Source organism: Pezoporus flaviventris, unplaced genomic scaffold (assembly GCF_033815535.1).
Source record: "Pezoporus flaviventris isolate CSIRO_AGI_PZ_B2104156 unplaced genomic scaffold, CSIRO_AGI_Pfla_v1 ptg000029l, whole genome shotgun sequence".
In the NCBI taxonomy this organism is placed as follows: domain Eukaryota; kingdom Metazoa; phylum Chordata; class Aves; order Psittaciformes; family Psittacidae; genus Pezoporus; species Pezoporus flaviventris.
Window position 1 is genome coordinate 17,199,500 of NW_026892577.1, and position 23,352 is coordinate 17,222,851.

The following is a 23,352-nucleotide window of genomic DNA, read 5'->3' on the forward strand; positions in this document are numbered from 1 at the left end:
ATCCAGATACAGCTGTGGGTGTGCTTTTCTTTGCAGTTCTGTATGATTTATATATACATTTGTGTATATACATACACACATACATATACGTATATATATAAAATGTTAACCAAGCAGACTGCCTATACAAAGCAGATGTGTGATGCCAAAGCCCCTTCTGCGCTCCGTAGCCGGCTGGGAAGGGGCACGGTGCTCCTCCGCCGCCCCCCGACACCCCTCACCCCTCGGGCGCCTCCGACTTCCTTAGGGGCAGCCCCCAAAGCGGTATCGGAGACTGCGGGGTGCCGGCAGCCGCCCTCCCAGCGGCGCTCCCTGGGACGTGCGCGCAGCCGTGCGCACAGGGTGCGCGCAGGGTGCGCGCCGCGGGGAGCGAACAGCAGATTGCGGGCAGCCAATGGCGAGGGCAGGCTGAGGTGGCACCAAATTTCCCGCAGCCAATCGGCTGGAGAGAGGGAGAAAAAAAAAAGGGAAAAAAAAAGCAACATAAAAAAAAAAAAAGCAGCAGGCATCATGCGAGAGCCTGGCCCGCGTCATCCTCCTCTTCCTCAGCATCCTTCCTCCCGCCTCCCGGCCCGCCCCGCCCTCCCCTCCCGGGCCCGCTCGCCGCCCGCCGCGCTGACCCTGCTCATCCCAGCCTCGGGCAGAGGGTCAGCGGGAGGCCGGGGCGAGGAGAGTCCAACCCCACGAGCCGCCAAGCGAGCAGCCCCGCTTAAATACCTCCGCGCCCGCCTCCCCGAGCCGCACAGCTCGCCGGGCGAGGGGCCGACAACAAGCAGCCTCCTCCCGTCGCCACCGTCGGGGACCTGCGCGCCCGCGTACCGCCGCTGAGGAGCAGGGACAGAACGGCCGCATGCCTGCTCACTTGCTGCAGGAGGAGGTAAGCGGGGGGCTGCCGGCGGGACCGGGGGCTTTGTCTTCCCCTCGCTGCTTCCTCCATTTCCGCAGGCTCCGGCAGCGCTGCGCTGCTGCTGTCTTGGGGGAAAAAAGGTCTGGCCATCCACGCGTGTTGCGTGCGCTCACACGTATGCACACATATGTGTGTGCGTGTGTCCCCTCCGTGCCGCTTCTCAGTCATGAGGTGAAGTCATTCGGTGCTAGCTGAAGACATCACCCGAGCCTCATGGGGAGACGTGAATGAAGCGGGGATACCCGCCTCTGGGATTAGCTCCCCGGAGCCTGTGCCCTCGGAGAGACTGAGCATAAAATACAGGTTTATCCTGAAAACATCCATCTAAGCGTGCTGGCAGGGGCTGTTCAGGAAAGCCTTTTGTGCCAAGAGGTACTAGGGGTTTCGGTAACACTCATACTCCGGGTTGCATCTTTTTAATTTTATTTTATTTTAGTTTTTTATACGAAAGGGCTTTAACTTGCAGTGTTTTCAAGCCAAATGTTGCAGCAGGGAGTGTTCTTAGGACAGGCGCAAGGTGAAAGCAGGCAGCTGCCCAGATGAAATGAATGACTGTGTCTTCATTGCCTGAGCCAACCAAGCATACAATAGGGAGACTGCCCATTTTTGGCTTAAGAAGGTCTGAATAACAAGCCAGCACCAGGAAGATACACAGAGCTGTTTGATCTTCAGAGTTCTTATTTTTGCCCCTCCTGGCAGCCACTCTTTGCCCAAGAGGAGGCAGGGGCTTGATTCCTGGTATTCCTGTGCTCGCCTTCTCATCTTTCCCCCTTCTATCCGGAAGAGTGGAGGTAAAGCACAACCTTGCTCTCTTGCCTGTTGCCAGCATGCGGGATCTCTCCCGGCCCTTTTGTGCAGGTGGCCTGACCTTTCAGGGATGCTGTGATATGAATAATTTTACTCCTCTTCCCACCTAAAATGGATGCCAAAGGCAGTGTGCTCAGCCCAAGTTTCATAGTCTTGGCATGTATTTTGGGGCATATCCTGGAGGCTGTAAAGAATCCTGTCCCTGGGTCACGTTGGGCATATTCAAATATACTGGACCAGAGATTCAGTGCCCCGGGGCCCCTGGACTGAGCCCAGTGTCAGAGCCTTTGAGCTGCAGTTGGTTGTATAAGATGGCTAGGTGCCAGGATCACCTATGGTGTGTTCAGTGCTGGGGAGGGGTGGTGGAGGTGGGGGAACACATCTGCTCTGCAGATGAGAGCTGTGAAGTCACTCAGAAATCAGGGAGAGCTCATGAGAATGATTTAGCTGGCTTCCTCCCCCTCTCAGCCCTAGACCCCAGATCAATCCCCATTCCATTTTCCTTGGTAGGAGATGCAGAAGCCACCATGGCCATAAAGGGGTCAAAATCCTCTTTCATTACCCCCTCACTTCATTGGTCTCCAGCTAAATAGCTGCCCACTCTCCCTCTTCCCCCCATTCTCTCCCCCCACCAAGTCTGTAACGGTGGAGCTGTGTTTATAGCCTATTTGATTTAAGAGTAGTATATATGTGAGAAATGACCAGTTCACCAGTTTACACCAGTTCAGTGTATTCCAGCAGCATGGGTGTGCTGGTAAAATTCCTCGTGTGGCTACTATGACTCTGGAAGAAGCCTTTTTTTCCCTCTCTGCTGTTTTCTTTGCACTCTCCCTCCTCCTCCCACTGCCCCTATGTAACTTTGACAGTGACATAAGCTATCGCGGAGGACAAAAATGCAACTCCAAGCCCACATTCTTACTCTGGAAGCAGCATGTCCATATGCGGAGTGTTACCCGTCTAATTATACCACCAGATCTCTGTTGGGAATTTTTCCTGCATAGACAAGTCTTAGGTCTTTTTGGTAGATTGTCTTCCAGCCAAGGAAGAAAATAGTGCCTTCCTTCCAAAATGCCAGATGAGAATATCTGACACTTTGGAATGGACAGGACTTTTCCTTGCCTAATCTCTGGATTAGAAGCAATTTCTCATGGCTCTTTTGGTGGGGGCTTGGGGGGTGTGTTGCCTCTAAATTCTCCACCAACTCAGAGTATCATATCCTCAAAACATTAAGTAGGAAAGCAGGCAGAGACAGCCTGTAGCCTGGATGCAGAGTTGCCAGGCCCAAGCTCCACAGCTGCCTGGGTGCAGTGAAAGCAGCAGGATACTTTTGTGTCCAGGTTTTTTCCTTTCTAGCCTTTGATTCCAGAAGGAAAAACTTAAGAGATCTCTCTCTGTAGAGATCATTTTACTTCCCAAGCCTGGGGAATCTGTCAGCTTTGCTAGCTCCTCCCTGTAGGAAGGTATGTCTGTAGCCTTCTAGTTTCTACCCTTGGGAAAGGGAGGAGTTGGGGTGGCCACGTAAGCTGCCTGGCCTGATTTTAATGCCTCCCTCAAGTAACTAGGCCATGGCAGGTCGGTGGTCTCTTGTGACTCCTGGGTGCCTACACGGCAATCTACTGTTAGTTCAGGAGATGTTTCTATTGGGAAAGGAGCTTTCCTGCTTGGCCATGCTCTCTCCTGTGGCCTCAGCTCTCACATTCCTGCTGTCTGACTTTTAGTGCCCCTTTGCACATGGAGGCAGCAGTGCAGGCCAGAGGGATGTGTCCTTTCCAGGTTCCTGGTAGGTCATAGGATGGGGACAGCATGCCCTCCCACCGCTTGCATCCCACATGCTTGGTACCCCTGGGGTTGAGCTCCATCCAACGCTTGGGCTCAGGCCTGACAAAGGGCTGTGAGCACCAGTAAGCACGCGGCTGTCATGATGGAAATGGAAATCCGTTATTCAGGGTTCAGTGACATGTCTCATTAGGGTCAGTCCTGCCTGCTCCTTTTGTCATGCATGCCTGATTGGGCAGGCTGTCCCTCCGCCAGGGCAAACAACCATGTGTGGAGGGAATGGTGTCACAGTTATCGGTCAGAGCCAGGAGCCAGGCTGAGCCAACTTGCTGCTTAAAACTTCCTCTCTGCATGCTGGTGGCCTTGGCTCAGAGGATTGTCTTCCCTTGCCTCAGTTTGCCTGTGGGTGGAAAGCGGGACAGGAATAAGAGGCTTAGCAGTAGACGTGGGATAGAAGCTGTAGATCTAACTGGAAGTACATCGATTGACTGCTTCCATCCATTGATTTCCAAGCATGTTGGTCTTGCCACATCCCAGCCTGGAAGGTGAGGCCTGCAAATGATCTCACCAAAGCCACTGGGGAAAAAAAAAACCTGGCTTTCAAGTCCTTTTCTTTACTTTCTGTACCCTGGTCACCATTCACCTCCTCTCTCTGGAAAGACCAGGCTCCCTTTCAGGCCATGACTCCATGGGAGTAGAGTAGGCTCTTCCTGGTGCCAAGGGCTAAGCTGAAAGAATGGAGCCTGCCAGGTAAACTGCAGGCTGCGAGTTTTGGAACTGCCAAGCCTACAGGCTCGTGTTTCTATTCCCTGCATTGGTAACCACAAACTTCTTGTTTTGTTTCTTTTCTTTCTTGAAAATGTCCACTGCTGCCTCTCCAAGGAGTTCTCCTCCGGTTCCAGCACCACCACTGTCGGCACTGTCACCTCCCGGGTGACCAAGAATGGGGATGCTGTCATGGAGAAGAATGTACTCAATCATGAGGACTTGGCAGGAGACCGGGGCATGATAGATGATATCTTTGATGAGACCTACCGGGAGAAAGAGGGCCCCAAGCCTCCCATGCGATACGTCTGGAGGAATATCATCCTCATGAGCCTTCTCCATTTAGGGGGCCTATTCGCATTGACACTGATACCTTCTGCAAAGATCCAGACATTGGCATGGGGTAAGCACATTCCTCCATTTGTTTATTGCCATCTGCAAACCCCAAATCTGTTGGGTGGCATTTTGTTTTCTCCTCCAGACCCACAGACTCAGGGAGAAAAAAGGAGGAAGTGGAGTTCTCTTAGAAGAAGCTGCTCAGCCAGCTTTGTAGCAGCTTGTGGGAGGGCTTGATAATGTTTCTAGTAAGGTCATGCATGAGAGGGGAGGATTTGGCGGGGGACTGCTTGGCTGCTTAAAGAACAAACTTGATTCACAGGCATTAGGCTTAGAAGTAGCCACTTGTGGGAGGAAGCACAGAAAATGTTTGATGGAGTACTGTGACAGTCCCAGAAAGTTAGGAAGAAAGATGCTAGCAACAGCACTTTAAGGGGTGACTGGGGAGGTGAGGTACAGAGCATGATTTGGCATGAGGCTGCTGCCCAAAGATAAGAGCCATTCCTGTCCTTACCAAGGGAAGGTAGATCCACACAGCCTCCACATGTGTATGAGGAGAGACAAAATACAGTTGTGCTGGAGATAAAAGTCAAGAATTAAGTGTGAAGCTCAGGTCTTTTGTCATTCCTACAAAAGCACAGATTAGCCCCCATAACCTCGGAACTAAGCCTGACAACTTTCAAAATATAAATAAGCAGCTCTCCAGGCAGCGAATTCCAGTGGAAAGCACAACCCAGCAGAAGGTAGCTAGGCGAAGCTCTCCCTTCTCAGAGACCTTGCCCTGGGCAGGAACCAAAACTCCTCTTTGAGTGTCTGAAAGGCAGCTGGGCGCGGGTCCCAAGCTGCAGGGGAGCTTCACTTTCCACCAGCCTTTGTGTGGACCTCTGGAGGAGTCAAAGCCAAACAGCTCCCAGTGGGGAGGTCGAGACTTTGTGTCCAGCCCCTGCCTTCCTGTGAAACACAACATCCTGAAATGAATAGCGACAGTTTAATTTGAGACCTGCTGGCATGGCTTTTGCTGTCAGTGGTGCTCCTGCAGAGTACTCAGCTGGGAGCAGCACCCTGGTCAGGCCAGCTGTGCGCAGGCCCTGGAGCAATCCACAGGGTCTGTCACACTGTCAGTGTGTCCTCCCGATGGCTGTGAGCAATAAGCATCACAGTGGGACTGGGAACGAGATGGCTCCATTGCACAGCCAGACTGACTCTTCTCCTGGACCATCTCAGGCTCTCACAGGCAGAGGGGATGAGCATCATTGGAGGTCCCTGGACTTGGTCAGAGGCAAAAGCAGAGGCACCAATGTGTTCCCTGTGTAGCCAGCATGGCCTTTTTCGGGGGGGCACATTAAGAAAGAAGACTTTGCTGGGCCTTTCCTGTGTGAAAACCTGACAGGCTGCACTTTTCTTCAGCGTGGTAGCGCTGGGCAGAGCATACAGCCTCAGCATGACCTTGGAGGAGCATTCCAGGGCTCTCAGTCCTGCTGTGAGTCCCATGCCTGGGATCGCAGCTGGAGGCTAGGCAGTCAACCTTCAGGGCACTGGGGCAAGGTGAGTTTGGTTTACTGGTTTCATTTCAAGCTGCTGAGATGCACTATGATTTCCAAATCCATCCAGCCCTTCTCACTGAGCTCCCCTGAGATACTCAAGTAGTCTTGAGTATCTTGATTCAGAAGGTTAGTGCTGCTTTGCATTCTGGTAAACCCCACTCACCCCAAAATGGTCTCTGAGGCAGTCTTTACAACTCTGTGCTTGTTCAAGATGTCTGTATGGCATCCCATGGCATTTTGTGGGAATCTGCCTTGCTTTCTACCTGATGCCAGTCCTTCCTGCTCTCTTCCTTCAGTCAACTCTGATGTGCCAGGCTGGATGAGGCTTTGAGCAGCCTGGTCTAGTGGAAGGTGTCCCTGCCTATGCCAGGGGGGGTTGGAACTAGATGATGTTTAAGGTCCTTTCCCACCCAAGCCATTCTGATTCTATGAAGTGCCAGTTGCTCTCCTGCCGCTGTGATGCACTACAAGACTCCTTGGTTTCTTCTGGAGTCACAGATGCTCTGGGAATGGTAGATGGACGTGGAATTCGGGGGGACTGCACTGTTCTGGACTGGCCGAAGATCCACCCTGCCCTACCAAAGCTGGAGTAGCTCCACAGAGCTCCCTGTTATGCATCACTGGCACCTGTTCTAGAAAAGAACTATCTTCCATGCAGCCAAAAGAGAGCTTTCCCCAACAGTCCATTCTCCTCTCCAGTGCTCCTCCATTCTCCTCCAGATGAGAGCTCAGACACTGATCCTCCACAGGTCTGGCACCTCAGCAAGACTTCCAGCTCCTTCATGCACTGCCCTTTTCCCTCTTCATACTTTTCTTTAGCATATACAAGGCATTTGTGGCTGTCATTGCAGCGACTTGCTGTTATTTCCCCAGCACCCACTGGTAGCAAGGAGAAGACTTTGGTTCCCATTTTACATACAAGGATAGAGCAGCAAAGACTTACACTGCTCCCGGCAATACAGCTTGGGCTTAGGGCAGAGCAGCTCTCTCAGTGGTAGTTCTGGAGCTGCTGGGGTTTTTGCTTGTTTCTTTGTTTGTTTTTCAGATAATTTCTTCCTTATGCTATGTACATATAACATAAAATTAATATGGCCCCAGATGTTCTCTGCTGTGCTGCTACGGGCAGCTGTGATGCCTGGTAGCTGACTATCTGCCTTCTATATTATATTATAAGGAGCAGTCCCCTGGTTATACCCTCTTCATCCAGGCCACTGTCTCCTTGATGTTCCTGTCCCTCTGAAACCAGTTATATTGGTGACTGTGTCCTCTTTTGTTTTCATTTCACTGTGTGCTAATTCCTCTTTGTCTTTCAAGCTCTCCAGCCTTGCCTTCATCATTGTTTGCTGTTCAGCATTGCTGTGTGCATTGTATCCCCTGATCTCTTTCTGGTACAGAGCTTCCCAGAACAAGCTGGGGCTGTTGATCAGGTGAGAGCTTGCCATAATGAGAGCTCTCCAAGCCCTTCCAGCACTGGCTTTTTATCCAGCTCCCTTTCTATTTACTGTTTTCTCCACTGCACTTGACGAAATCTTGCTCAGTCTTTTCAGGGATCACAGGCAGGTTTCACATCATTTGCCAAACAGCACAGAGACTGAGTCTAGAAGGACAGGATGCAAAGGGGATAGACAGTTTCTTCTCTAACTGCTTTGACCCTCCCTGGAAACACAGTTTGTAGATTGTCTTCCTGGCCCTCTGGTGCAGCAGACTGACAATATTTGTCTTAACCCCTGTTGGCCTGGCCAACAGTGTCTATAAAACAGTGACAGTTCCTCCTGACATAGTGCTCATGTGTGAATGACAACACCTCATCCCCCTTCAGTGTCAGCAGTGCCAGAAGCTTGAGTTGATACCATTTTTTGTTGCTGCATCCTCTTTGGTCCCAGGAGAATCTTGATGGATAATATAGGCAAATCTGACAGTCCAAAAATCTCACCACCCTGGATGTGTCCAGCAAATCATTTACAGAAGGTTTTTGTTACATTCCATCAAGACTGTGTTGGCAACACCTCCCCACTTAGTGTCCTCTCCAGGCTTAACTAGCGGATGGTGTGCTTCTCCTCAAGCGTGCAGGGGAAGTTAGGTTTTAGCAACAGAAGCTCCTATTGCTTCCTCTAAACACTGTTCCCCTTATGCTGCCTGCACATGTTTCCTTGCTCTTGGTATCCTTCTTCTGAGATTAGCAGGACTTACCTGGGTAGCAGTGACTAGGAGGCATGGAGGGAACAATCTAAAGCTGTGGTTTTCCCTTGCACTGAGCAAGAAGCCCAAGGACACCTGCTGGAGCAGGGACACCTCTTCATGTAAACATCCATGGTGTTAACTGTAGGTGACAATACCTTTAGCACATTCCTGGCTTCTCCTCATAGCTTGAGGTCTGAATCTGGGCCCTAAAGAGGTAAAGGATAGTGAGTCATACAGACAGGACTGAACCGGGAATATTTTGGGTGTAATTTTTGAAACACTGAGTGCATATTTCTGCCAGTGGTCATAATTCTTTGTATCCCAGTTAAATGTGTCATTGGAAACATCACCGGTGAGTTGACAATCTTTTGGATCTTGGATACTTCAAAACATGGTGTGGAAGATGTCTTTGAAGCCTCAGCTGATGGAGTCCCTAAGTCCTTCAGTTTGGAGCAGCATCACAGGGCAGCTGTGAGAATCTCTGCTACTTTATTTCACCTTCTCTACTCTTTCCAATTTCATTCTTACTGGATGATCTTAAACGAATTTTTCTTCTTCCCTGTGACAGATGCTGATTCCCTGGCTATGCAATGATCATTATTGTACCTGTTTGCAGGGATAGCACTCTGAATCATTAGGGAGCTGTATTCATCTGTTTTCCACCAGACTTACTGTCACAACAATTCTTAGGCGTGGCTGACGGAGCTAATAGTCCTCAAGTAGGCTTTAGGGTTCTGTGGGGCTGGATGCCACATAAGCATAGACTGAGAATCAGCTCCTTTCACACAGAAAGTGTCTGGTTCTTAGATAAACTGCAACTGCTGCATATGGGCAAGAGGCAAGGCAGCACAGGATTATAACTGGAGAGTTGTGACCATTGCAGTGGCCTGCAATGCAGCTCCAAGAGAAGTCAACAAGCTGCTGAGGCTCATGGGCTTTGGATGAAGAACATTACTGTTCTATGCCAGGGCACCCAAAAGCAGGGGGTACTTTCCCAAATTTTTAACAAAGGCTTTCAGGTAAGGCTACCCAAAAGCAAGTACTGGTTTTACTGGTTTCTGGGTCTGTTGGTGTCCCCACCACGACTCTTTTGTTATTCCTTGTGCTTGCTGATATGTCTTTGTTGCCGGTATCATCTTCTCCTGAAGGGGATATCTACAGGCAAATTACCCGTATAAACGAGATACAGATGAGTTTCCACCTGCAAAGCTTAAATACCACAGTCCTCAGCCAGAGGCATCTTCCTGGAGGCCTCTTTCACCAAAAAATTCCCAGTCAGTGTGTGAGGATTCACCAGAGAGGGAAGCCTGAACTGAGGGCTATAGATAGGGCCTGTATTCACTCAACCTGGCATTTATGTTCTTGTGCTATTGAAGACCATGAAAGATTGCACAGTTCATTTCTGTCCCCAGTGCACCATTAACACATGCCTACTTGCCCCACAGTGGAAATCTGGGCTCTTTCCCTAGCAAGCTGCACCACACATCCAATGCAAGCTGCTGTTGTTTATCCTGGACTCCCTGTATGGTGTTTTTCATAGAGTCTGTAGAGGTTGGAGTTTAAATCCAGACTCCTGGCTCCCACTCTCAGCTCTGCTGTAAACTGCTTGTCACCCTTGGAAATCTACCTCAGCTACTGAGGTGTGCACAGTAGGTATAAAGTTGCCCAGAGGTGCTATGAAATGTGGTTTGCAGGGTATAGCTGTTTATGATCGAGGAAGAATGGTGGTGAGTCACACTTCTGCTGCTAGTAGGAAGTGCCTGAAACATCCAGGAGTGGGTTTCGTTGTTATTGTAGTGTCTTAGACCAGAGAAGTTCTGCAAATTGGAGTCATATGTTAAGTGTTTTTTCAAGGTTTGCTTTTCTGTATGAACCTGTGGGGATAGTGACTGGTTTAAAATGGGATTTAAAATCTAAGACAAACAGCTGGTCATGAGCTAGTTCATAACTTTCAAGTCCACATCATGGAGCTTCAAGGGGTTCAGCATAAGTACTTTCCTGTCATTAAGAGGAGACAAAAGGGAGACCTGCTCCAGCATCCCTGCCTTCACCCCTTCCAGGCTTGGATAGCTTTTTGAGCTTTGCTCAGCTCTGTTGTTTATTGCAAAGGCCAGATCCCGCTTCATTTGCATGCATTTTCACCCCTCTTCATGTCCTTATAAATCAGCTATAAGCAGTGACTGCTTGGCCCCTCCAAGGGACCACAGAGGTGCTGGGAGACACGAGGCAGAAGTATGCTGGTCTGAGGCCTGCGCTGCATTTGGCAGCAGGTGAGAGAGCCACAGGAGAAGATGAAGAAGGGAAATCACAGTCAGACCAGCAGAGAGAGAACATCACTGTTACACAGTGGGATGGGAGTGAGGAGGGTTCATGGAAGTTTATGGGGCCAGAACAGGATGTTAAATCAGCCGAGACAGGCTTTTAGCAGATAAGAGATGAGGTTTGGAATTAAAAGGAGGTGACAGGAGGAAGAGAGAGCAGAGGATGATAGAAATAAAGCCTGGATTATTTTGAATGAAAGAACAGGTTAACAGTGCCTTGTGCATGTCTCAGGTCTCTGATTTCAGACAAGTTTCTGGCAGAGTATCTATTTTTCTGGGTTCAAGATAAGCTCGATTAGAGCCATTTGGCTGGACTGAATAGTACTGTCAAGCATTCCAGCAATTCCTCTCCATGGGTTTATGTGTAAGAATAAGGAGCTGTTTTCATGATTGATCCAATTGGCTGAAATCTGCAAATTTTACACAAAGGGAAGAGTTTTTCCCTAAGGGACTGATAAGAAGGCATCCTTTACCCCAGGAGACTTAAGATGGATCAGCTGACCTATGCACAGATGTCCCTCTCAGTGTCTGAGCTTGCAGGGCAAAACAACTGTTGAATGCCCTCCATCATTCCGCCAGATTTCCTGACCTAGAAGCTTCTTAGAGAAAGAGTTAATTTTCAGATACAATTTTCTTCTTATTCCCAGTGTCCTAGTGCAATGCTACTATGACCTTATAAGTGTCTTTTCTCCATTTTAGCTCTAGGACAGGATGCTGGGACCCAGGTTATATTCCAGAGGTCTCACAAGGACATGTGGGAACACACAGCCCAGGGTAGACAGAAACACATGATCCAGAGGGAAAGGGATGTGGCTTTTTACTAGCTGTCAGAAGGCATACCTTCTGACCTGTGTGGTGAAGGAACACATGGAGCAGCCTCGAAGCCCAGCCACATCTGCTTCTGCAATGGGCATGACTTGCAATGCCCGTGTCTGCTCTCACAATGAATTGTTGGCCTTACATACATGGTGCTGGAGCTGAGCAGATGGGGGGGGGGGGGTGGCAAAAAGACCCTGGAATGGGAGCCTTTAGGCAGATTTTAAGTGGCTGGTGTAGCTGAAGGTGAAGCCCAGGCTTCAGTGGGATGGTAGGTTAGATCTTCTAGCCAATCTTCTAGCCAGCTTCTGCTTAGAAAGAGAGCAGAAGAGAAGCCTACCCCTGGGCTTGAGTCATCCCCCCAAAGAACTGTAAGATCATCTACCACCACGAGGTGAAAAGAATGCAAATGAGATTTAGTGAGGAGTGGTGAGAAAGGTTATTATTCAGGGTGGGAGGGAAGGGAGAAGCTGTTCTGAGGTGGTCTGCAGAGCTGTTACCACAGGGCTATACGGAAGCAGTCACTTTATACAATCTTGATAATCCTACATCATGACAGATGGCACTATGCTGAAGAACCAACCCTTGTGACAAGTCTTGTGGAGGAGAGCCTCCTCCCTTGTCAGAGTTCAAGAACTGAAGTGATTTTTTACATGTTGCTTATGAAGCCTGTTGTAGCTTGTGTACTCTCACATTGATTTTCATTGCCCTGATCTCTGCTCTCCATGGGTTCCTCTCTTGCTTATATAGCTTTGGGGCAAGGCCTGCCTTTGTGTTGCTCTGCCTGAAACTCTGCTGCAGGCTGACTTGCTCTAACTGATGTACCACTTTCTTTTTCTCTCCAGCTTTTCTGTGTTTCCTGCTGAGTGCTCTTGGGATAACAGCTGGATCTCACCGCCTCTGGAGCCATCGGTCCTACAAAGCCACGCTGCCCCTGCGGATCTTCCTGACTATTGTAAACTCCATGGCCTTCCAGGTAAGCACCTCCTCCATATGCCTCTGTTCCTCAGAAGGATTTGCTCCCCTGAACCCCTGTCTCAGATACATGGCACAAGCTGATGGAGAGATTCCTCCCTCCTACTACCTCTTGTTAGGAAACAACCTGTCTTTTCCATCTAATATGTGCTAGAGATTGTCTCCACTTTGTCCCATCAGAGGCTGACTCTGAGACGAACTGGGTGAGGAGAAGACTGTTGGCCAACACCAGGGCTAGGAAAGCTCTCCAAAGCAGGAATGTACCCTTCCCTCCAGGTGTAGTCTCCCTATGCTTGCTCCTGTTCCCATGAATGTGCTAAGTGCGAAGTGCTCTCCTAGTGTTACCTCACCCTCCTCTTGCTGCATGGCTGATAAGGGGGGAAACACCTGCACAGCCCAGGCAGTCAGGCTGTGGAATTTGCTGTTGCAGAAAGACCAAGGACTTACTGAGGTTATGCAGTTAGGGGGACGCGTCTCTGGTTCAGAAGAGTGATAGTTATGAATAACCCTGTTGTAAGTCACACCACTGGCTCCCAGAAAGTCACCCCGGGTCAGTGATTTTTCAAGGAGAGAAGGGTTGAGCTTATTCAGAGTGGCCCAAGTGACTGTGGGCAGCTGATAAACACCTCAGGATATTGCCTAACCACTCAGAGAGTACTTCACAGTCCACACAGCAAACAAACTGGGACTGTAAAAGAGATGGCCTTTCAGAAGTCAGAGTGAAAACCCAGATTGGCACAGCACAGAAAAATCCTGGTGGCCTCTTGGGTTTGCTGCTGGGAGGCAGCTGTAATGGCACTCTGTCCTCCAACTGTGCTTGAAGGGACTTCATACAGGCTTGCTCGTCTGTAGGAAGTAGTCAGGAGGGTGGCAGGGTGCATCACTTTCTGCTAGAAAAAGGGGAAGAGAAAAGCATCAGTGCTGTGCCCCTCAGTAATTCTCCGGCTGAGGTATGGGGGAAGGGTAAAGCCCAAGTGGACCAAGTATTTTAGAGACATTATCTTGTTTCTCCCCACTGTGTAACCATAGAGGATATCACTTCATTGACATTAATGAAAACAGGCTGGGGATGGAGTCTGGGTTTTTTCTTAGCCTTGAAAAACTTTCTAAAACACCACTGACTTTCCCATTCTGTTAGTACCAAACCAGTCTTTCATGAGGAACAACCAAGGTGCTGATTCCAGCATCTGGTCCAGCACTCAGCAAGAGAACAGGATGGGTTGCATTGGCTAGTCCTGTACAAAGACCATCTTTCTTTCACAGGGTTATAAGGCAGAGGGGGAAAGAATTTGCTGAGCTATTGCTGTAGTGGACGGAGTAGACAAAGATGAGAGACAGACAAATATTTCAGCTTCAATAGGAACTAATCCGAAGTTTTACTGAAAATTCAGGACTGTTCCCTGTGTATTTTTTTTTTTCTAAACAGTTACTTTCAATGAGATCCAGAGGAGGTTTATTTTCAATTTATCGCCTTCCTGTTAGTGGGAGCAGCTCTGAGACCAGACCAGTAACTTTTAAGGCCAGAGAAGATTACCTTATCTGAGGTCCTCCAGAAAATGCCTGTTGGCTGTTCAGGGATCTGAGGCTTTTGATTTCAGAGAATTTGGGAAATGTGCACCTAGTCACCTCTTCCACCTGCAAGACAGGCAGCTGCAGCACAGCAGAAGCTCTTCTGGTTATAGCCTGTAGCTGGTAATTCCCAAGGAAGGAGGCATTCTCCTAGGTTTTGCTTGCCAGGAAAGCTGTGATGTTCAGACAGGGTTGCAGCAAGAGGTGGTCCCAAAGTAAGAGCTATAGAAAGATAAAATGCTGGGCTTTCTCATGTTACATGACACTGTGCAGGGTCTGGAATATGAAAGGGAAACCTGGGGCACAGGTAAAACATTTCCTACATGGGTACTGGTTGTATTTTTCTTCTTACTAGATAGGGAAGGCTGCTGAGCTACCCTCTTCTGAGGGAACGCTGAGTGGCCATGCTCTAGCTAACAGCAGTGCATAGATCAGATACTCTGAGGTGTTCAGGATTTGGCTGGAAGGAAGGCAGCTGTTCCCAGTATTTGGAAACAAATGACAGTTGAATCCTGGCCCATATCTATCACTGGCTTATTGCATGGCCTGCAGGTAAATAATGTTATCTCAGGTTAACGAGGAACAGTTACAGCACTTGAGAGGGACTTGAAGAGTTGTTTCTCTGCTACAGGCTTCCTGTGCAGATAAGTCTCTTGGTCTTTACAGGCAAGAAGTAGGGATGATTATGCCACTTCTCTACCTTCAAAGTGTTTTGAGGAAAAGTCCTATGTACTTAGTACATTAAGGAGCCGTTTGTGTAATACAGGCAATAGAGGTGGGCTTGGATCTCTGTTTCACCAAAATCTTGGTATAAAGGAATGAACATAGGCTCATTAATATCTCCTCTTAAAACTGGCCAAAGCAATCATTTCGTAATACAAATGATGGAAGCTTTGACATTTTTCAAACTATTGATTTTCCAGCTCAACAGAATGGTTACGGGGCTGAAGGGGGATGTTTTTGACAACTGTCATTGAAATGGTGTATTTATTTTATTTCTGAAGAGGGGTCTTAATTTTAAGACTGTTTTGATTTCCAATTGAATAAAAAAATAACAAAATCATTGCCCCAAGTTTAACAGGTCTGATTTGGCAATCCCAGGAAAAGCAAGGCAGGCTGACCCACAGAAAATGTCAGGGTGAAGGCAAGGGGCAGGTTGATCAATCCCAGCTGGCACTGTGTAGGGTTGGGGACAAGTGACCAACAAGAATGTGTGAGGGAGGAGGCACTGACTGGCCACTGGCAGGGGTGGAGGAACAGGCTGACCAGTCAGAGCCTGTGATGCTGTAGAGGATGTGCAAACCAAAGCTCTAGGTTAGCCAATTGAAAAGATGAAAAGGCAGCCCACAAAAGAAGCAGATTTCAGAGAAAACTGAAGAGTTTGAGCAAAGAATCCCCAAACTTTGTTTTAAAAGCCAAAAATCTCCAAATGCTAATGAAAGATTAAAATGACTGATACAAGGGGTAACGGGTTAAAACTTAAACAAGAGAAGTTTAGATTGGATATAAGGAGGAAATTCTTTCCTGTTATGGTGGTGAGGCACTGGAATAGGTTGCCCAGAGAGGTTGTGAATGCTCCATCCCTGGCAGTGTTCAAGACCAGGTTGGGTGAGGCCTTGGGTGATATGGTTTAGTGTGAGGTGTCCCTGGCCATGGAAGGGGGGTTGGAACTAGATGATCTTAAGGTCCTTTCCAGCCCTAACTATTCTATGATCCTATGATTTTTTCAGGTCAGTGGGATTTGGGTGTCTAAATGTTTTAGGCCCTTTTATCAATTTGAAGGAAACTTCTCCCGCCCTGGCCCTTAGTCTCCACTCCTGTTGCCTTGCAGAATGACATCTATGAGTGGGTCCGGGACCACCGTGTCCATCACAAGTTCTCCGAGACAGATGCGGACCCACACAATGCCATGCGGGGCTTCTTCTTCTCCCACATCGGCTGGCTGCTGGTGCGCAAGCACCCAGATGTCATAGAGAAGGGCCAGAAGCTGGATCTGAGTGACATAAAGGCTGACAAAGTGGTCATGTTCCAGCGGAGGTGAGTGGTGGGTTCAGCCTCAGCACAGAGCCATTGTGGGATGGAGCAGGGACCCCACAAGCACTTTTGATGGAGCATGGGGGGATTAAGGGCGTTGTGAGAAATACGAGTCTTCAGTCTGCCCAAAGCTTTGCAGCAGGATGAACTGTGAGAAATAAGTTGTGCCACTCCTACAGGAAGCACTCAGTAGCTAGTGATGCCTCCAGCCATCCCACACCTCTTTCTTGCCCACCTATCCTTTAGCATCTTGCCAGCAGCAGGCTGAGCTTCCCTCCACAAAGCACCTCCATGCCTTCTCCGCACACAGCCCAGCTGCTGCTTTGGCTGGCCCACAGCCCACCTGCAGGTGCCTGCGGGCCATCTTTGGAGATGATGTGGTGTGCCTTCCAGGAAATTACTCTGGCCCCTCTCCCACAAGTCTTCTGGAAACAGTGTGGTGAAAGAGGGGTTGAAAGTGAGGACATGAAAGAGGCAGTAACTGGGAATGACAGTCTTGCTTTGCTGGTGCCTCTTGGATGGGGTATCTCTTAATTCCCTGGGTCTATAGTGGAGATGATCCCCAGAGGAGGTGGTCCTGTCACTAGGGCTGCAGGGATAGGCAACCGAATCCATATAGTAATCACCCTCGGGAGGTCCCTAGTTCAATCCCACACACATCACGCAAAGTTTATGGCTTCCCTCCTTTTTGTGCCTGTGATTTTTCTCATGGGTGATCAGAGTGGTTCAGCTTTCTCTGCTCCCATGCCTTTAGTGTGAGAGACCCCACATGCTCATCTGTTTGATGGCAGAGGAGGCCAAAAGCAGCAGCTGGTGTCTGGACTCATGGTGATTGGGATATTGCTTTGTGCACATGTGAGACTGAGACAGGGAGAACAGGACTTGACTTTGAGTTTCCTGACTGGTGATAAGACTTGGGAGTCTGCGGGCATGGCTTCTGCACATCCAGGACAAAAGGTACAGGTCTTAGGAGTGAGGTATTTCTGCACTCAATTTTCCCTGTATAGCTGAGTGTAAATCCTCCAAAGGGAGGACTGAACCAGCCCTTGCTGTCCTGCTGCCACCACTGAGCGCTTTCCTCCTGGTCCCTTCCTTTCCAGATACTACAAGCCCTCGGTGGTGTTGCTGTGCTTCATGTTGCCCACCTTAGTGCCCTGGTACTTCTGGGATGAATCCATCACCATCAGCTTCTTCATTCCAGCCATCCTGCGCTACACCCTAGGGCTCAATGCCACTTGGCTAGTGAACAGTGCTGCCCACATGTTTGGCAACCGGCCGTATGATCAGTACATCAACCCACGGGAGAACCCCCTGGTCAGCCTGGGGGCTCTAGGTATGTTCAGCATCCATGTCTTTTGCTGTGGGTATACTGTAGAGTGTGGACTGCCCTTTGGGACTGAAGCTGCTTCTGTGAAGTTCTATGAAAGCAGGTGTCCCTATTTTCCCCTGCACCATTCCCCTTCAGCCTTTGCATCCGGGGGTGTTTCCCAGGCTGGCCAGTGAGTACATAAGGGCAGTGGGGTTATCAGCTCCCACCAACCTCTTTCCAGGCTGGAAATGACTCTGCTATACTTAGCACCTCCTTATCTCATAGCAATATTTTATCTACCCTACTTGAAGGTCTCTCTGCCACATTCACCAGACTAAAAAACCCATGTTGCAGTCTCTGCTTATCTGTCTTAGATTTGTCAATTTGAAAACCAGCAGATGCACATTTGGACACGTTCTCTGGGCAGCTGATGATTTTGGAGGTACTTGAGGATAAGACAAGCCAGATCATCTCATGTGTTTTCTGAAATTTTGGGGCCTAGGAAAGTATACCCCAGAGTCAGGACTTGCCCTGATCTGTTCGCCCAGGCCCAAATCCCAAGTTGGTTTGCATCACTGTATATCACTGGGGCTGCACTGATTTCCACCTCTGAAGGATCTGCTCCTGGATTTTTAGCAGGGAGGGGTTTGAACTACAGAGACTCAGGACAGTAGGGGCAGGAGTCCAGGCGATGTCACTGAAGGGGTGAGGGAGCACTGAATACAGTGTTGTGCATCTGGAGCAGATGGTTGCTGATGGGTAGATCACTTAATAGAAGTCTGTCTGCATTATTCCCATCTGGAAATGTCCTTTGGATTTGGCATTAGGGCTGCCAAGTTTTGCAGAAGTATTTATTAGGCTTGCTTGCTGGGGACTTGCTGCAGGTCTAGCTGGTAGCTGAACCACTACTAGGTTTCTCATGGTGGCAGAGGAAAACCTGTTACAATTCCCCTGGTGTTTTGGTGCAATCGGTGAGCCAGGGCCTTTCTCAGTTCCTCGCCACATATTCATTTTTCAGTAAAGCACCATAGGTCCTCTGTGACTGTCACTGCCTCATGTGGGCTAGCCTGGGCATGCTGGAGCACACCCAAATGAGGTGGGGTAGATTGCAGAGGCGAGAGGGGCTGAGAAGAGCCTGGACTCAATCCAGAGCCTGCTTCAGGAATGTGGTGCTTTGGGCCAAGTTAAAGGGGCCATCAATCTAGAGCTCTGCAACATCCTCTCCCTGGTCGTGTTTTGCAGGAGAAGGCTTCCACAACTACCACCACACCTTCCCCTATGACTACTCCACTAGTGAGTTTGGCTGGCGCTTCAACTTAACCACAGCCTTCATTGACCTCATGTGCCTCTTGGGGCTGGCCAGCGATCGCAAGAAGGTCTCCAAGGAGGTCATCCTGGCTCGGAAAATGCGGACTGGAGATGGGAGTCACAAGAGTGGCTGAGTTCCTGCTCCCTTCACACACACATCCACACCTCTCCTTCCTCCTTTTTTCTCCCTCTCTCCCTTCCTGACCCCTCTGAACACGCTGGACAAAGATTTAATGTTCTGTTTACTGACTACTGAATAATGCTACCAGTTTGCTTACAATAATGAGTTTTAACCCCCCTTCCATGCTGTATTTTACACGATGCACTTAAGATCTAGGACTCTGCCTTTTATAACACAAGGCCACCCCTTTCCCTCCTCTCCTTTCTGTTCTTTCTCTCCAGCCCCTCTACCCCAATTCCCACTGCTTTATGTCGTCCTAGTCTCTCCCTGGCATAGGAGCTGGTTGGAAGCAGCCTGGGGGAGGTCCACTGCAGCCGGCTATATACTATGGAGTTAAAGGAAGCCTGTACCAGCCAGCTGAAGAGCCATAGTCAGTGGCCCCCTCCCCACCACCTTCCCCCCAAAATTCTTTCCTCTGTCCCTCCTTCTTTCTCAGGGGCTGCTGACAGATGTGGCATGGCTAAACTCTCCCTGGGAAAAGTAGCCCCATTCACTTCTCTTGCCATTGGAAAGAGATGTCTCTTGCAAAGTGTTCTCCCTCTCATCCCTCTGCACAGCCTGTCTGGCTGGGGAGGCGAGAGCCCCCAGAATCTCTCAGAGCTCCAGCCAGGTCCATCAGTGGCCAGGATGTGTGGTGGCCACAGTAGGCACTGGAGGGGGAGCCTTGGTGGCCTTATTACCTCCTCCCCCTGGCATCACAGCCTCTCTCCCTGCACTGCCTGATGTACCCTGTGCCACCAGGGACTGAAGGCAGAGCCACAGTGATGAGGGGGATAGTTGGAGGGGTGTGCCACTGGTGCCATAGGATGGCACCAGGCTGGGGTAGTTTTGTTCACCACCACCACTGAGAATTTTGCTGGCAAATAGGACTTTGCCAAAACAGATAAGGGGAAAAGGATGTAAACCAAAGCTCCATGGCTGAGTTAAGCTGCTTTATGTGCTGGAGAAACAGGGTCCCCGCTGGGTGGCAGGCAGATGTCCTGATGTCCATGTCTGCCCTGCACATCCACATCCTGTGCTGAGTGCAGGGACAGCGTAAGGGAGCACCTGCAGGCATAGGGAGGAGAGTATCTGCAAGAGCATCCCTCCATCATCAGGGGCTCCACTCAGTCGATAAACAAGTGCTTGAGAAGCACCAACATGGGGCCAGGCGGCACGGGGTCTCAAGGGAGTCAGGACCTCCAAGGTGAGACACTGCTGCCAGTGTCTGCCAGCTCCAGGCTTTCCTGCCCAGGGTCCACTGGGGTCATTTGCCATTCCCTGCTCATCCCTAAGTCCCTTATCTTGCCTCTCAGCCCCCTCAGCGGGCCATCTCACCACCTCACTCTTTCACTGGCGAGACAGGCAGCGAGGGTGGCTGCAGAAAGGTCAGTTATATCACTGATATGATGTGGGCACGAAGCTGGAGAGTGCTGGGGAAAAAACCCTTGTGTGTGTTGTTTCCTGTGAGTTGCAGAGACCACAGGTTGAGTTCAGGCAGTGGGTTAGGTTCTGGGCTTGTGGCCCCTAAGCCCATCACTGGGCTGAATGTGCTTCTTTTTTCCCCCTTAACTCTCCCCATTACTATTAATTTTTATTATTATTATTAGTTGTAGTAATAGTATTGGTTTTGTTGCTTAAATGCATCAAATGGAGCTGGCGGAAAGCACAAGAGGTGGCTGGAATGAGGTGATACTGGACTGGGGTTTGCAGCATCTCCCTTATTCAGGCAGGCCATGGAGGGCAGAGACAGAGCAGATGCCAACTTCCTCACCTCAGCTCTGACACGTACCACACAGGCATGCTTCACAGGAGCGAGTCTGCACCTTTGCTTTCTCTTGCTGCTGTGAAGCTCACCAGGAGCTAGGACAGCCTATGATGTTCTCCTTAACAAAAGCACGCTTGTTACTCAGAAAAGAAGTCTTTCTCCTCTCAGTTTCTCCCCCCGCTACCACCATGGCCTTGTTGTTGCTCAGCAATGGGACCTATCAAGGTTTTGAGACATTAGCAGCTATGTGGTGTTCAGCCAAGGGTACATCAGGGAGGAATAGAGCAGGGAGCCCTTCAGTTCCCAGTGTTAGAAGATAGCATCCTCACTGCTCTGGGGCTTGTGACTGCCTGGAGACTGGCTGAAGCAAAGGGGGTTGTGGCTAATATTGTATCTTACCACTGAAAAAGAAGAAAACGCCCTCTAAAAAAGGAAAAACACTGTTAGCTCTGTAATTGCAGGCTGGCTTGGCCACAGCCTACATCTCTATGAACTCATAGAAGTCTCCAGAGAGGATGAATTTGCTTCTGCCAGTAATTTGAAATGGGTATGGGGAGGGGAGAAGGTAAGGAGAATGACTGCCTTGCTCCTGGTGCCCTTAAGGTGTTGTGTGCCATACCCCACGGTAGGGAAGCATGCTGTGACATGCTGCAGTATTTCACATCCTCTCAGCAGAGAAGCAGGGTTTGATATCAAGGGTTCCTTTGAAATTTCAAGTACTGATTTGGGTCCATAATCTGGAATTAGGGTGGAAGCTGAGGAGTATAACCAAACAGTCCTGGTGTTTGCGCAGTCAGTTTAACAGTAGACTGGCAAATATCTCTGGGTGCCTTAAATCTTTCTTTAATATACATAGGAGTATTGACAGCTATTTGCCATAATTTTTTTTCTTTTTGCTGAATTATGAACATTCGAGGGGTTTCTTGATTATTTAATTGCCTACATTGAACTGTGGGTGCAGGTGATTTTGAATGTATTTGAGTTAGAATTTTTGTTAGATTAAGAAACAGATACAACACTTTAAGTAGAACTTTGAGATATATATATATATATACACCTATAAATATATATATATATTTTTGGTGGCATGTTTGTATCCTGGATGCATTGTCTGTATGTTTAGCTTAAATGAGTCTGTAAGAGGTGGAAGCAGAGAAGACAGCAGTGGGACCTTGTAGCTAGAGCAGCCGTTCTCCTGGGACTTGTTCCCAGCTCAGCTGCCCACTCACTGCGTGACTTGGGACAAAGTCAGTTAAAAGCTCTCGGTGCCTCAGTTTCCCTATCTGTCGCAGGGGGTTACACCCTGCCTCCCAGCAGTGCAGTGAGGCTGAGCACAGAGGAGGGAGGCATACATACCACACGCACACCGCTGCTGGCAGAAGCATGGACTGGTTTGTTTTCCAAAACCATTCCCAGCCCCGCTGGTATTGTAAAGCGCAGATGTCCAAGTGTTGGGTGTTCAGGGAAGGATTGGAAAGTTGAATCTGCACATTGTCTAAGCTCTGTCACTGTTGAAATGTGAGTAGGATACGGTTTTTCACAGCGTAGGGATTTCTGCATAGTAGTATCTCTGTTTTGTGTACTGGAAAAGAAAAACAACTTTTTGAAATAATTTCTACTAATATGGAAACAGGTATCTGGTTGTGCTGATCTGAAATTTTATTTGTTCATAATAAAAATGTTACTTTAAAACTTGTTGTGCTGATGACATTGTGAGCTGGGCTCGGTAAAGCACACGATGCCCCATCAGGATGGATTACGCTGTGCATTACTGTTTCCAACCCATCCTCCCTTCTAGGAGAACAAGCAAAAAACTCCTCTGGCTCTTTAAGCGCCATGAATGAGCGGATTATAATGGCTTTCATACTCCAGCGCAGCCCGGGCAGGCACACCCCGCAAAGGCTGCCCTTGCGCAGCGGGGTTACTGCAGGTTAATTCCAGCCGGTGCCTCTTGCCAGAGCCTTGCGGCTCATGGATATACATGCAGCATAACACGTAATACCGGCAGCCTGTCTCACAGCCAGGCACGGCCGCCACCACGCCAGGCGGGTTCATTAACCTCAATGAGGGGGAATTTTCCTCCTGCGGGAGCGAGCGTCCCTGCTCACCGAACCCCTCAGGCAGCTGGAGGAAAAGGGAAGGGGGAAATTCCTGGACCAAATCTCACATTAGCAATGTTAGCTTCCCTGCTTTCCCCACCCGACCACCTAATGAACATCCGATCATACTGGAGAATAAGGCCATCACTGCATGGCACCGACCTGCTCCATGCAGGAGCATGCAGAGGGGACAGCCTCATCTGCAGGATTACTACCACCTGCAGCAGCTGGAGACCCCTTGTCCAGCCTGTGTTTGCTGGTGTTGCCAGTTCCTTGCAGCCGGCATGCCGAATTCCTCAGCAAAACTGGTCCATGCTTTTGTTTCCAGCTGTGGCTGCTGGAAAGCCCTTTGGATGGGAAGGCCAGAGCAGCGTGCTGCAAAACAGAGCACGAGGGACAGCAAAGGAGGGAGGGAGGGAAGAAGGGAGGGAGAAGAAACCTTAGGGAGGAAGATGTTGGCTCTTCCAGGAGCCACGTTCTCCTAGGTGGAGGTGTGTGACCAGCCCAGGCAATGTTACGTCTGACTGCCCTGGGCTCTGGAAAAAAATCAAATGAAATGCTGTGGCTCATCACTGAGGCATAGAAGTACATCCCTGGAAGTGACACAGAGCTGCTGCTTCGGATAATCCAGTGCACTTTTGATCCCAGCTACGCCGGCAGAGCCTCTCCTAAAACAA

General features: G+C 49.4%; 1 protein-coding gene across 1 annotated transcript; it reads left to right on the plus strand.

Moving 5' to 3' along the window:
• Positions 1 to 605: 605 nt before the first annotated feature.
• SCD (stearoyl-CoA desaturase) lies at positions 606 to 22,268 on the plus strand. The gene is made up of 6 exons (XM_061459320.1): positions 606 to 877; positions 4,373 to 4,658; positions 12,299 to 12,429; positions 15,829 to 16,034; positions 17,132 to 17,364; positions 18,583 to 22,268. The coding sequence occupies exons 1-6, from the start codon at positions 851 to 853 to the stop codon at positions 18,780 to 18,782; spliced, it is 1,083 nt and encodes a 360-aa protein (XP_061315304.1). The 5' UTR covers positions 606 to 850; the 3' UTR covers positions 18,783 to 22,268.
• Positions 22,269 to 23,352: the final 1,084 nt, after the last annotated feature.

Excerpts from the sequence above, each read along its gene's own strand:
- SCD (XM_061459320.1), top strand. The coding sequence starts at position 851 with ATGCCTGCTCACTTGCTGCAGGAGGAG. Across the intron at positions 878-4,372 it reads CTCACTTGCTGCAGGAGGAG|GAGTTCTCCTCCGGTTCCAG; the intron begins GTAAGCGGGGGG and ends TGCCTCTCCAAG. Across the intron at positions 4,659-12,298 it reads GATCCAGACATTGGCATGGG|CTTTTCTGTGTTTCCTGCTG; the intron begins GTAAGCACATTC and ends TTTTCTCTCCAG.